Below are 14,222 nucleotides of genomic sequence, written 5' to 3'. Positions count from 1 at the left end.
CTTCTGGACATGAGAACTGCGATTACCCACCACGGACCGGCACAATCCTTTTTTCCTTTAACGAGTCCGACGAGCCTGACGTGAATGATATACTGCTTCCCCGGGAACAGGCCCAGATCCCCATCATTTACGTGAAGAGAAGGTAGAGAAAAAGGGGCCAGAGGGCAGGCTGCCTTCTGAGAATTCGTAGGCAATCAAATAAACCCCCACTTCCTTTTATTTTGCTTTCAAAAGTGCAATCTTTGGAAAATAAAATCGATGACCTACGCAGAAGATTAAACTATTAACGGGACATTCAAAATGGTAAAATCTTATGCTTAACGGAGTCGTGGCTGAACGTCGACATTATCAACATACAGCTGGCTGGCTATACGCTGTATCGGCCAGACAGAACAGCGGCGTCTGGCAAGACAAGGGGCGGTGGACTATTTATTTTTGTAAATAACTGCTGGTGCACGATATCTAAGGAAGGTAGCACAGCCTGGAATATGTTCTGGGATTCCTCCGATGGCATTGAGGAGTACACCACATCAGTCATTGGCTTCATCAATAAGTGCATCGATGACGTCGTCCCCACCGTGACCGTACGTACAGTGGGGAGAACAAGTATTTGATACACTGCTGATTTTGCAGGTTTTCCTACTTACAAAGCATGTAGAGGTCTGTAATTTTTTATCATAGGTACACTTCAACTGTGAGAGACGGAATCTAAAACAAAAATCCAGAAAATCACATTGTATGATTTTTAAGTAATTCATTTGCATTTTATTGCATGACATAAGTATTTGATCACCTACCAACCAGTAAGAATTCYGGCTCTCACAGACCTGTTAGTTTTTCTTTAAGAAGCCCTCCTGTTCTCCACTCATTACCTGTATTAACTGCACCTGTTTGAACTCGTTACCTGTATAAAAGACACCTGTTCACACACTCAATCAAACAGACTCCAACCTCTCCACAATGGCCAAGACCAGAGAGCTGTGTAAGGACATCAGGGATAAAATTGTTGACCTGCACAAGGCTGGGATGGGCTACAGGACAATAGGCAAGCAGCTTGGTGAGAATGCAACAACTGTTGGCGCAATTATTAGAAAATAGAGGAAGTTCAAGATGACGGTTAATCATCCTCGGTCTGGGGCTCCATGCAAGATCTCACCTCAGAGGAAGGCCCTAAATATTGTCAAAGACTCTAGCCACCCTAGTCATAGACTGTTCTCTCTGCTACCGCATGGCAAGCGGTACCGGAGCGCCAAGTCTAGGTCCTAGAGGCTTCTAAACAACTTCTACCCCCAAGCCGTAAGACTCCTGAAAATCTAATCAAATGTCTACCCAGACTATTTGCATTGCCCCCCCCCCCCTTTTTACACCGCTGCTACTCTCTGTTGTTATCATCTATGCATAGTCACTTTAATAACTACCTACATGTACATATTACCTCAACTAACCGGTGCCCCCACACATTGACTCTGTACCAGTACCCCCCTGTATATAGTCTGTTACTGTCCTGTTATTTTACTGCTGCTCTTTAATTACTTGTTACTTTTATTTGTTATTCTTTCTCGTATTTAAAAAAAACTGCATTGTTGGTTAGGGGCTTGTAAGTAAGCATTTCACTGTAAGGTCTACACCTGTTGTATTCGGTGCATGTGACTAATATCATTTGATTTGATTTGATTTGAGTGCTTGGATACAGCCCTTAGCCGTGGTAAATTGGCCATATGGCACAAACCCCCGAGGTGCCTTATTGCTGTTATAAACTGGTTACCAATGTAATTAGAGCAGTACAAATAAATGTTTTGTCATACCCGTGGTATACGGTCTGATATTCCACGGCTGTCAGCCAATCAGCATTCAGGCCTTGAACCGCCCAGTTTATAATAACTAATTTAGCACATGGTGATTTCACCATGGAAGGCCAAAACTCTATCACACCAAATATGGCTGACATTGTTGGTGGTCTTTTCAAACTGCTCTTACACTAAAATGGCATTATCATGTTCACAATTTCACAGTATTATTCCAACCTCATAATGTGGAAACATAAAGCACAGGACAATCACCTTTAAATCTGCAACGTTTTCTCTACGCCTTATGGCAAAATGTGTGGAATTGCAGTAAATGAACTTTAAAACTACAATTTTTCCCTCCACCGTCAAGGGGGGGGCACTAAAATGTGTGTGTGTGTGTGTGTGTGTGTGTAATTTCTCATTGTATCTACAACCTCAAAGAATGAGAACCAATCAAGAATCAGAACAGACATTACACTGAAAGTGTCAGGGTGGCAATTGATAGAAAATACAGACAATTGACAGAAAATAAGCAATTTGATAGATTTAAATGGTGTTCAGCTTTTTTCTTAACTCTCAAGGAGATTTAGTTTATACTCCTACAAATGTTATATTTATATTGAGTGCTATTGATGTGTGGAAATGGTACAAAATGCACCAATGCTGTTTGGAACACAACAACCAATGTCATACCTGAGGGGTATACTACAAAGCAGGATCAATGAGTTAGCCAGCTAACTTTGATAAACAACCAAAAATAACTACACCTACTGATTTTCTGTTTCATTATGAAAGTTAAACTTTGATATGTGTTTTTGGCTGTTGAGTCAATTACACCATGTTATTTCAGAATATTGGGCAAGTTATCTGTGTCACGTTCCTGACCTTGTTTTCCTTTTGTATAGTTGTGTTTAGTGGGTCAGGACGTGAGCTGGGTGGGCAGTCTGTGTTGTTTGTTCTATGTTAAGTGTCATTGTTAATTGACCTTGTATGGTTCTCAATCAGAGGCAGGTGTTTGACGTTTCCTCTGATTGAGAACCATATATAGGTAGGTTGTTTCACATTGTTTGTTGTGGGTGGTTGTCTTCCGTGTCTGTGTATGTCGCACCACACGGGACTGTTTCGTTTTCGTTCGTGTATGTAGTMTGTTCCTGTTCGTGCGTTCTTCGTATATTGTAAGTTCGTTTGTTCAGGTCTGTTGACTTCGTTTATTTTGTAATTTCTCAAGTGTTCTTCGTGTTTCGTCTTTGTTTACATAAATCATTATGTATTCATCACCCGCTGCGCCTTGGTCCAATCTCTCACCTAAAGACGACCGTTACAATCTGGCTAACTCATTGATTGTAGTATAACCCTCTGGTTAGTGGTCTGGCTCAATAACCTAATTTTGAAATGAAACAACCCTGTCACGTTGATGTAAGCTACAATAACCAGGTTTCCATCCATTATCTGTATACAATGACGAGATGTTCATATCTCCACGCTTACTGTAAATCCAAAATAAGCCCATAGAAACACATTGGGCTTATTTTGGACAGATTTTGTTGAGAGTGAAACCTCTCGCTTTGCCTCTTGCTCTCTGTCTCCATCCAATAATTTCATGCGGATGGAACGTATAAAAGTCACGAGGCCTTATGGAAACAGCATATTTATCACTGTAGCTAAATTTCCATCCAATTGGCAACAGATTTTCATGCAAATATTCTAGAATCCGCATAAAAGAAAAGTGACTTTCCCCACCAGTTGTTTCCACCAAATGGACACGTTGCAGATAAACATCAGTGTGTGATGACGTAGTGCACACAAAATGTACTTTTGCGCTTAAATTTCCATTTACCAACTAAAAATCTACAGTTCAATGTGTTTCCATCACATTTTGAACCCTACCAATAGTTATGTCACAAAAACGTTTGCGTTAAATAGCCTACTCTGGTCTTGGTACGTGCGCTCTATACAACAGCTTGCAGATAGCCTACAGTGCAGGTAGGATGTGCAGGTAGTCTAGTCTACATAATGAGATTATGGATAAGAGCAAGAATGTTTTTATTTGTCAACCTGCAGTCAAGCATCGATCATCATGTAACCAGAATAAAGGAGCATCAAGAGCACAGTGTACTTTCACGACCCTGTGAAGTTCATCATAGCATGTCATCTGTAGCCTAATAAACTGCATATTTTCCCAAGTTGTAGTGTGAGGACACAACATACGCATATCATAATGTTACTCCAAGTTTACTGGTTATTACAGTGGCTTGCAAAAGTATTACCCCCTTGGCATTTTTCCTATTTTGCTGCCTTACACCTGGAATTAAAATAGATTTTTGGGAGGTTTGTATCATTTGATTTACACAACATGCCTGCCACTTTGAAGATGCAAAATATTTTTTGTGAAACAAGACAAAAAAACAGAACTTGAGCGTGCATAACTATTCCCCCCCCCACCCCCCCCCAGAGTCAATACCACCTTTTGCAGCAATTACAGCTGCAAGTCTCTTAGGGTATGTCTCTATAAGCTTGGCACATCTAGCAATCTTTAAGTCAAACCACAGATTATCAATTGGATTGAGGTCTGGGCTTTGACTAGGCCATTCTAAGACATTTAAATGTTTCCCCTGAAACCACTCGAGTATTGCTGTAGCAGTATGCTTAGGGTAATTGTCCTGCTGGAAGATGAACCTCCGTCCCATTCTCAAATCTCTGGAAGACTGAAACAGGCTGGAGCGAGAGGGGTTGAGACAGGGTGAGCAGGTCCGGAGGGGAATCCAAGGGGGTAGTTGAGTGAGGAATCCAGGACAGAGGAGCAGGATCATGAGACATGGAACAGGAGACAGGGACCAGAGTGAGAGCGGGCAGAACTGTAGCAGAGAGGAAAACAGCATCAGGCAAGGAAAACATGCACAACAGGATAGCAGGCTCTGAATATTAACAAACGGCAAGACCATAGACTGACTGAGCAGCGATTACGATCCGGCAGCATGGAAGTGGCAGGACTGAGTATTTGTAGAGGTGTTGATTATGGAACGAGTTGCAGCTGGTGGGGGATCTGCTCTGACTCCAGCACACCTGTCTCCGCCCACACAATAACACACACACACACAGAGAGAGAGGAAGAGCGAGAGAGTACTGGCCAAATGGCGACAGGTCAAGGAGACATAGGATGAGCAGTAGAGGGCGTTGCAGGAGCAGATGTGACACTTTATTTAACTAATTATGTGACTTCTGAAGGTAATTGTCACATCTGCTCCACCCTTCTTGACCTACAGTTACTCCCCCTGTACACTCTCTCTCTCTCCTTGTCCCTCTCTGTGTGATTGTGTGGTTGGAAACAGGTGTGCTGGAGTCAGAGCAGATCCCTACCAGCTGCAACTCGTTCCATAATCAACACCTCTACAAATACTCAGTCCTGCCACTCCACTCTGCCGGATTGTAATCTCTGCTCAGTCAGCTCATGATTCTAGCCATTTATTATTATTCAAGATCCTGGTACTCTGCTGTGCCTGTTTCCCTGCCTGACACCGTTTATCCTCTCATTGCAGTTACCGCTCTGTCTCTGACTCCTGTTCCACATCTCACCACCCAACTACCTTGCTCTCGATTTTACTCACCACCACTACCTTGGATTCCCCTCAGGACCTGTTTACCCTGTTCTACTCAGCCAACTCCAACCTCAGTCTCCACATCTGGTTTTTCTGCAACTCATCCGAGCTTCCCTGGATCTGCACTCCATATCTCCCTGTGTAACAATAAATATTTTGGTTCATTCATTCCTGTTTCCTCATCTGAGTCTGCTCTTGGGTTCCCCTGTGTCGCTCCACTTAACAGTATTTGGTTGCATCAGATCTTATTTAGGGGCTTTATAACAAAGTGGTGAATACACCTTTTGAAACAAGTCATTTTTTTCATTTCACTTCACCAATTTGGACTACTTTATATGTCCAATACATGAAATCCAAATAAATATCAATTTTAATGACAGATTGGAATGCAGCAAAATAGGAAAAACGCCAAGGGGTGAATACTATATGATTTTTGTTGTTGTCAATTGGCAGTCAAGCATCTATAATCATGTCACCAGAATAAGACCCTAGGATATTAATTGGAAAAGAGCATCAAGCTCATCACCTTGTACTTTCACCACCCTGTGAAGTTCATAATTTATTTAATCTGTAGCCTAATAAACTGTATGGTTTCCCGAGTCTTAGTGGGAGGACCACACACCATATGCATATCATCACGACCCCAAGTTACTATTATAACAATATTTGCATAAAGGCGTTTCCACCGCATAATTCATTTTATCGACACAAAAAGATCCCACCCTGTCGAATGAACAAATTATCTGTTTGCATTTATAAAATTGTACCGAAACATCCTGTTTCCATCACAGCTGTCATGATGTTTTTTGTGGTATGACTTTACTCTCATAAAAACTGTGGATGGGCCCACTTGTATTTCCAATTGAGTTTCAGCAGCTAAATGCTTCCATAGTATGTAAATGTGGTTAAAGAGCGACTGCCTTTAAAAAGCAACAAATCCCTTTGAAAACGGCCTATGTGGCATCGATATGAGCCAGAAACAGTTATTCTAGTGTCAAAATTATTCTAGTGTCAAAATTTCGACTCTGTCAATCACAACATTCTTATTGGCAGACTCAACAGCCTTGGTTTCTCAAATGATTGCCTCACCTGGTTCATCAACTACTTCTCTGATAGAGTTCAGTGTGTCAAATCGGAGGGCCTGTTGTCCGAACCTCTGGCAGTCTCTATGGGGGTGCCACAGAGTTCAATTCTTGGACCGACTCTCTTCTCTGTATACATCAATGATGTCGCTCTTGCTGCTGGTGATTCTTTGATCCACCTCTACGCAGACGACACCATTCTGTATACTTCTGGCCCTTCTTTGGACACTGTGTTAACTAACCTCCAGACGAGCTTCAATGCCATTACAACTCTCCTTCCGTGGCCTCCAATTGCTCTTAAATGCAAGTAAAACTAAATGCATGCTCTTCAACCGATCGCTGCCCGCACCTGCCCGCCCGTCAGCATCACTACTCTGGACGGTTCTGACTTAGAATATGTGGACAACTACAAATACCTAGGTGTCTGGCTAGACTGTAAACTCTCCTTCCAGACTCACATTAAACATCTCCAATCCAAAATTACATCTAGAATCGGCTTCCTATTTCGCAACAAAGCATCCTTCACCCATGCTGCCAAACATACCCTCGTAAAACTGACCATCCTACCGATCCTCGACTTCGGCAATGTCATTTACAAAATAGCCTCCAACACTCTACTCAACAAATTCGATGCAGTCTATCACAGTGCCATCCGTTTTGTCGCCAAAGCACCATATACTACCCACCACTGCGACCTGTATGCTCTCGTTGGCTGGCCCTCGCTTCATACTCGTCGCCAAACCCACTGGCTCCAGGTCATCTACAAGTCTCTGCTAGGTAAAGCCCCGCCTTATCTCAGCTCACTGGTCACCATAGCAGCACCCACCCGTAGCATGCGCTCCAGCAGGTATATCTCACTTGTCACACCCCAAAGCCAATTCTTCCTTTGGCCGCCTCTCCTTCCAGTTCTCTGCTGCCAATGACTGGAATGAACTGCAAAAATCTCTGAAGCTGGAGACTCATATCGCCCTCACTAGCTTTAAGCATCAGCTGTCAGAGCAGCTCACAGATCACTGCACCTGTACATAGCCCATCTGTAAACAGCCCATCCAACTACCTCATCCCCATACTGTATTTATTTATTTATCTTGCTCCTTTGCACCCCAGTATCTCTACTTGCACATTCATCTTCTGCACATTCTACCATTCCGGTGTTTAATTGCTATAATGTAATTACTTCACCACCATGGCCTATTTATTGCCTTACCTCCCTTATCCTACCTCATTTGCACATGCTGTATATAGACTTTTTCTACTGTATTATTGATTGTATGTTTGTTTATTCCATGTGTAACTGTCACGTTCCTGACCTTATTTCCTTTGTTTAGTCTTTGTTTAGTTGGTCAGGACGTGAGCTGGGTGGGCATTCTATGTTTTGTGTTTCTATGTTGGGTTTGTTGTTTGGCCTAATATGGTTCTCAATCAGAGGCAGGTGTTTGTTATTGTCTCTGATTGGGAACCATATTAAGGTAGCCTGTTTTCACTGTTTGTTTGTGTGATTGTTCCTGTTCCAGTGTTTAGTGTTCACGTTACCGGACTGTATCATCTTCGTTCCTTTTTTGTCGGTTTGTTGTTTTGTTCGGTGTTTAAGTATTTTCCCATTAAATATGGATGATATTCACGCTGCATCTTGGTCCTCCTCTCTTTCACCCGAAGACAGTCGTTACAGTAACTCTGTGTTGTTGTATGTGTCGAACTGCTTTGCTTTATCTTGGCCAGGTCGCAGTTGCAAATGAGAACTTGTTCTCAAGTAGCCTACCTGGTTAAATAAAGGTGAAATAAAACAATAAAAATAAACAATGGATAAAAGATGGTTGGGTTTTGATTTGAAGATGTCCATTTGCTCACTAACATGGGGTGAACAGCTGCGGTGATTGCTCTCTATCCAATAGCATACAGTGTGACAGACCTGCTCAGCAGCGCCGACTATTTACATAAGACAGCAGTCACCATTTTTTTAACTTGAGAAATACTGCACCAAACACCTTAGTTAGATGTAAAATTGCGCAACTAAAACATCATCTACAAAAAGGTAAAAAATAATTAGATTTCTTGAGTTATCTTAGATTCATTCTGGGGATTTTGAGGAAGTGATATAGGCTTCCGTGTCTACAGTGTCTCATGGGGGACAAACATCATTAACCAAATGAGGAATTGTTCAGGAAACACATTGCAAAGACTGAAATCTAATTTTTCTAATGAGCAACAGAAAAACGCACGTGCCAATCGGCGTGTTCAGTGGCTCTGAAATGTCAACAATACTTAATACGCTAGACAACGGTCATGGATAGAAGGGACCCTAGACAAGGTGGGATGTTGGCTGAAAATAATGCTGCGCAGTGATTGGCTTGAATTTACAATGACCCAGAGTAGCTTAAAGCGACAGCTACGGCTGGACCTTAAGATTCGACAAGATATGTTGTTTGTGTTGCTCTCAAGAACAGGGCGCCATTGAAGGGAGTGATTGCTGGGGTAGAGGCAGGGGTGAACATGGATCAGTTGAAGGGGAAGATTCCCAGTGTTTGTGATGCCTGCCATTTGATGCGACAGAGACCCTGTGGAGAGTGGGGTGAAATAGAAGAGTCACTGTCTGTTCTTTTGAGTTATGATGTTGAGTCTTTACTTGACTAAGTCATGTTAGGATATATCAGTTATCCAGTACGAGGTTTTGTGCTGAACCTGCTGCAGTATTTCAGGTGCCAAGTGTATGGTCATGTTGCAACAGTGTGTAGGAGGAAGATTCCTAGATGTGAGAAGTGTACAGGAGGGAATGAGACAAAGGAATATGTAGTATCGGTGGGAAAAGTTGTGTGTGTTAACTCTAGGGGTACACATGGTGCTGGAGATCAGAAGTGTCCTCTGAGAGAAAGGCACGTTGAGGTTGCCAGGATCAGAGTAGTACAGAAGGTGTAGTACAGAAGGTGTCATATGCTGAGGCAGTGAAGAGGATCCCTGTGAGTAGGATAAGGCCAATAGATATTGATAGGAATAACATGTGCTTCATGTGCTGTGTTTCTTAGCGTCCATAGCCATCGTTATCATCTGTACCGCAGTAAAAGAACGTAAATCTCCGAAATTAGATGTTGTGTTGGCAGCTGCAGAAAAGCACTTGGTTGTACGTGATTTTACTGCAGAAGAGTTACAAGGTGTGTTGAACGATAGTGTCCCGTCCTCCCAGGCTGCTGGTCTGCTGTAGGATCAGATAGTGGTGAGGTTTTAAAGGGTATATGGTTAGTTGGTATGGCAGTTTTACTCCCTTTTCCCCATCTGTTGTCCCATCCCTTTTTGTCTCACAAAGTGTAATGAATTCACACTCCAGAACAGTAGACGGAAACACAGGGCTAGATAAGATATATAGGTGAATAGGGAGGCTGTGACAGTACACATTTAAAGAAGAAGAAGGTCGGGGGAGGTGAAATAGATTATGCAACAATTACGATGCGTGTCGTAAGCGATTATGTTGTAGCCTACTACCACCACGACATGTAAAAGCAGAGTTTAGGCAGAGGGAATAAGGTATGATGAACTTCATAACTTACGGTGGTTATGTGAACGGTGATGAGCTTCATGCACATTTTCTAATAAATATTGAGGGTAGGCTATCATTTGAATGATGCTGTAGCTAGCAGATTGTAATGGGCTATTATGTGATGCTCCATTAGCCGTTACAGGATAGGTACTGTTTGGTGTAGCAGCGGATTTTTGACAAACCTTATTAACTTGGCGAAACTCTCTTCGTTCTTGATTCGGCAAAACATTTATCTTCTAAAATGTCTGTGTCCAGTTGTAGGTGGTTCGTTAGAATTTTTTAAATGCTCTGTTATTAAAATAAATAAATGTTTTGCTCCATGAAGTAATGCAACAATGTGTACGCCGCCATTGTCTATTTCAAATCCTCTCTCATTGCTTGAGACAGGTGCGTCCATCCAGGGGTAAAAGTAAGGTGGTACGGTCTGGTACAGAGTCCCAGCAAAATAAATAGTGGGGGTACACCATACTGGTAAAACATGAGCCTATCATAATAATTAAAACAAAATGTCAACAAAACTGTAGGCTATTAGGCCATTATTAATCATTACCGTATGTCAGAGGCATGACAAATTTGCGATTGGACTTGAAAACGGTGGTATAGCGGCCTATACACTCCAAAATGTGATATGGTTCAATGAGAACACTGACATTTTGCCAAGGCAGAGATGAGTAGTGGCGGAAACCGAGACGCAGGACAGCAGTGGATGCATACATTTTAGCCTAATGACAATCACCAAATGACATATGTCATTACACTTTTTGGTGTTTTGTGTAACAGATGTCTCTTTTCATTTACCACTGTATGACGGCTGGAAATATGTTGCGAGTAGGGTGAATGTGCGCGGGTAGCCTAGTAAAGGAGCCCTTTGAAGTATGAATGTTTGAGAATCAGATGAAGACATTATGACTGGTTGTGTTTATGCCACAATAAAAGGTCATACATTTTAAAAGTTAAATGACAAATCTTTAGGACTAGGCCCACAGAAATCCTATTGAATTAATATGTAGTTCTATGATTTGGCCCATCATTTTTTGGGGTGTGTGCACACATTGTCCCGTACTGGGAAATGTAATATACAGTTACCGATGGGTCCTGCATGTCACGATGACACTCACCTGTCTCGATCAATGAGAGACATTTTTTGAAACATCTATAAGTGACTTTCTTGAGGTTCACAATCAATTTTAGATACTTTCACATGATTTGGAAATTATGCCCAAAAAAGTATAATATATTTGTGCCAAAAATCTTAAAACGTTAGCATATGGAAACAGTACCAGGGAAATTAAACCAAAGCATGGATTGCTGTCATACCTTGTCCATAGAGTGCTTACATGGCAAGGAAACCAATATGTCATTTTGTAATTTGGGTAAACTATCCCTTTAAACTTCAATTGATTTATTCAGTACATGAAAACGTAAGTGCAAAAGTCATTTTATGTACACTACGTCATCACGCACAGCATTTTATCCGCTAATAAGTCAGTTTGATGTAAACACCTCTGTTGGGGAAATTTGCATATTGTTTCTATGCACATTTTTGAATATTCACCCGAAAATTTGTCGCCAGTTGGATGGCAACCTAGCTCATTCAGAATAGTTTGTCAAACCACAAGTTCTTGATATTTCTAAAGTTACAATGAACAAGGTTTTCAAAATATTACACAATTTGTGTGATTTGTACGTACAGTATTTTCATTTTTTTTCCTTTACTATTCAGTTGCGCCATGCATCTTCTGTAAGCATGGCTTTTGTGTCTCTCACGCCTCCTAAAATGTATGTAATGTTCAAATGACATACCATTGTTGAAAGGAGGTCGACTACAACATAGAAAGTCATATTTTATTGTAACACTGATAAGAACTGTAACACATTGAGGTAAGTTAAATAATCCACTTTTGTAAAGTTCTCTGTCCTGCAGTGGCACGCAGTAGTCAGCCAATCAGAATCCACAAAGTCTGCAGGAGCTAATACCATCCCAAAACTGTCCAGTTCACAGTTTTAATACAAAGTCGTTTTTTTTCCTTTTCATAAAGTAGAGCACTAGTTTTTCATCATGTCATCTCCATTTAGTTGGCTTACAAGTGTGTTTACAGGGTTGAGACTGTTAAAAAATCCCCTGAGGGAGAAGAGAACATTCTGCTGTTTTTGATATGAGAGAGAAAAGAAGCCAATCCACTCCAGACATGACCTACTGAGTTTGTTTCTGCTAAAGTCTTGGCACAGTCTCACAGGGATAGAAATAGAGGTTGAGTCCTTGGTGGGGAGGGAGGGCAGTCAAAGGATGGTCTCTCTACACAAAAGGCTTTGAGTGCGTTCAGAGGGTGAGGGAGAGGAGTCCAGGGAAGCAGGGGGGTTGGGAGGCCCTGGTGCTGTAGGTGGACGGCGCAGGGATGAGGAAGGGGAACTCAAGGCCCCACAGCTTTTGAGGTGCAAGTCTTCATGGGCACGCTTCCTTGGGCTGCCGATGATGCGTTGTGACTGTGTCATCACCTGTGCAAAKTAACAGACACAAACAAACAAATCCATCAATATCACTGACCAACAGTTTAGMCCAGAATGRTCCAACAATGGTTTCATTAAGTTATCWGAYCAGCTTATTTTKYATATKCATTCATACTCATGCYCATYRATAGRCGTACCTGATCTATGACATTGGCACTGAATATAGCTTCCTCCATGTGTCTCTCGTCAGACTTGATGACATACTTGATGCTGTTGACCACCTGCTGGACCTCTGGAGGTAGACTGCAGCTGGWGTGCTCCAGGAATTTGGCCACCAGGATTTTGGTGTCTTTATACGTCTTGAGGTCAGCCAGAGAGTGTGGGCGCTCGTTGGAGACCATGTGCAGGGCTCGCGGTTTGAGGCGGATGTCCACTTTCCTCCCCTCCTTCTGCTTCCTACCACTGCGGGTGCTGACTTTGGCAGTGGCGTGGAGAGGAGCTGCCACCTCTGTAGACTCTGAACACACCAAAGACACAAACATACAACAACATCCAATCAGGCGGGACTCAACATATTCAACACATTTGCACATTCTGTAGGTGAACGCTATTTTCACCTACGAGTCGCTGGTCTAAATGGGTGTTTTCACCAGGGGTATGTGTAGACTGCCAGGTTAGGTGGGGAGTGATCTGGTGCGGAGATGTGAAAGGCGTACATAGTAGAGAGGTGGTAAAAGGCTCTGGTGGGGTGGGCGTTACCTTGCTCTGGTGAAGTCTGAGGAGAATCTTCAGGAGGAGGGTTGCTTGCAGAGGGGCAGCCACAGCTGTCACCTGCAGAGGAAGATGTTAGCCTTATGGTGAACAAGTACTTATGCTAAAGTATATTATTTGCATTTCACCAAATGAAGTGATGCTAGCTGCCTATGTGGTCTGATTAACCTGGTTCATCTCAACAGTAATGACAGGATCTTTCCTAAACAACACATGGGGAGCAGTGCCGTGCCGACACAGGAGCAACTCACGTACTTCCAGATATGGAGGTACAGGAGATGGGGTCGCTGGTGGAGCGTACGATGCGAGCCAGCTTGCGATACCTCCTGCCAGACCGGAGCATGCGGGGTCGCTCTGCTGGCGCTGAGGTAGAAGGGGGCTGCGAGGCCGGGGAGGAGGAAGAGGAGGATGGGGACCACACACTGAAGCACAGCCGGGAGCCACGGGGCCGGGCAGGGGGGGACGGGGAGGGGCAGGCAGGGAGGCTCTGGGCTGCTGAGGCTACCTCTACGGAGGCTGTGGCTGCGGCTGCAGAGGGGGAGGCAGAGGGCAGGGAGGGAGGAGTAGGAGGGACAGGAAGAATCAGCTGCTTCCTACTGGCTTGTTCTCTGAGGTTTGCGTGTAGCTTTGCTCCTCCCTTGGGCTCCTCGTGCTCCAGTATGTTGACGTTCTCTATGGACCAGTCTGGAGAGCGGGGTATGGAGTCCTGGGTGTGGGAGGACTCGCTGTAGCCAGTGTCGTCGAGCCGGGCCGGGCCGCCGTGGCGGTGGGAGAAGCGGGCACTAAGCTCTAGACTGATACAGCTGCCATCAGTGGGGGCGGTGTGCAGCGTGCCATAGGGAGAGGAGTCAGAGCCAAGCACCTCCAGGGAACAGAGATCCTCTGAAGAGCAACTGTGGTCTGGAATTTCTGCCACCTCCTCTGATACCATTAGAGAGGCACTGTCCACCGAGGCTGGGACAAGACACAGGAGAGCACAAGCATCAGCTGCACCAAATTACAGTACAGG

General features: G+C 43.4%; 1 protein-coding gene across 3 annotated transcripts in view; it reads right to left on the bottom strand.

Annotated features, from left to right (window-relative positions):
• Positions 1 to 11,825: 11,825 nt before the first annotated feature.
• fam189a1 (family with sequence similarity 189 member A1) overlaps positions 11,826 to 14,222 on the bottom strand; it is a 140,420-nt gene continuing 138,023 nt past the window's right edge. For 2 of the 3 annotated variants that reach the window (XM_024003414.2, XM_024003413.2), the window contains 4 exons: positions 13,469 to 14,167; positions 13,202 to 13,273; positions 12,640 to 12,959; positions 11,826 to 12,490 (listed from right to left, as the gene is read on the bottom strand). In XM_024003414.2, coding sequence (XP_023859182.1) covers positions 12,275 to 12,490; positions 12,640 to 12,959; positions 13,202 to 13,273; positions 13,469 to 14,167 — 1,307 coding nt within the window. In that variant the 3' untranslated portion in view covers positions 11,826 to 12,274. The remainder of the gene's footprint in view (positions 12,491 to 12,639; positions 12,960 to 13,201; positions 13,274 to 13,468; positions 14,168 to 14,222) is intronic. The other variant, XM_024003415.2, reaches the window with a different exon arrangement.

Source organism: Salvelinus sp. IW2-2015, linkage group LG15 (assembly GCF_002910315.2).
Source record: "Salvelinus sp. IW2-2015 linkage group LG15, ASM291031v2, whole genome shotgun sequence".
In the NCBI taxonomy this organism is placed as follows: domain Eukaryota; kingdom Metazoa; phylum Chordata; class Actinopteri; order Salmoniformes; family Salmonidae; genus Salvelinus; species Salvelinus sp. IW2-2015.
This window is presented reverse-complemented; position numbering and strand designations above follow the sequence as displayed.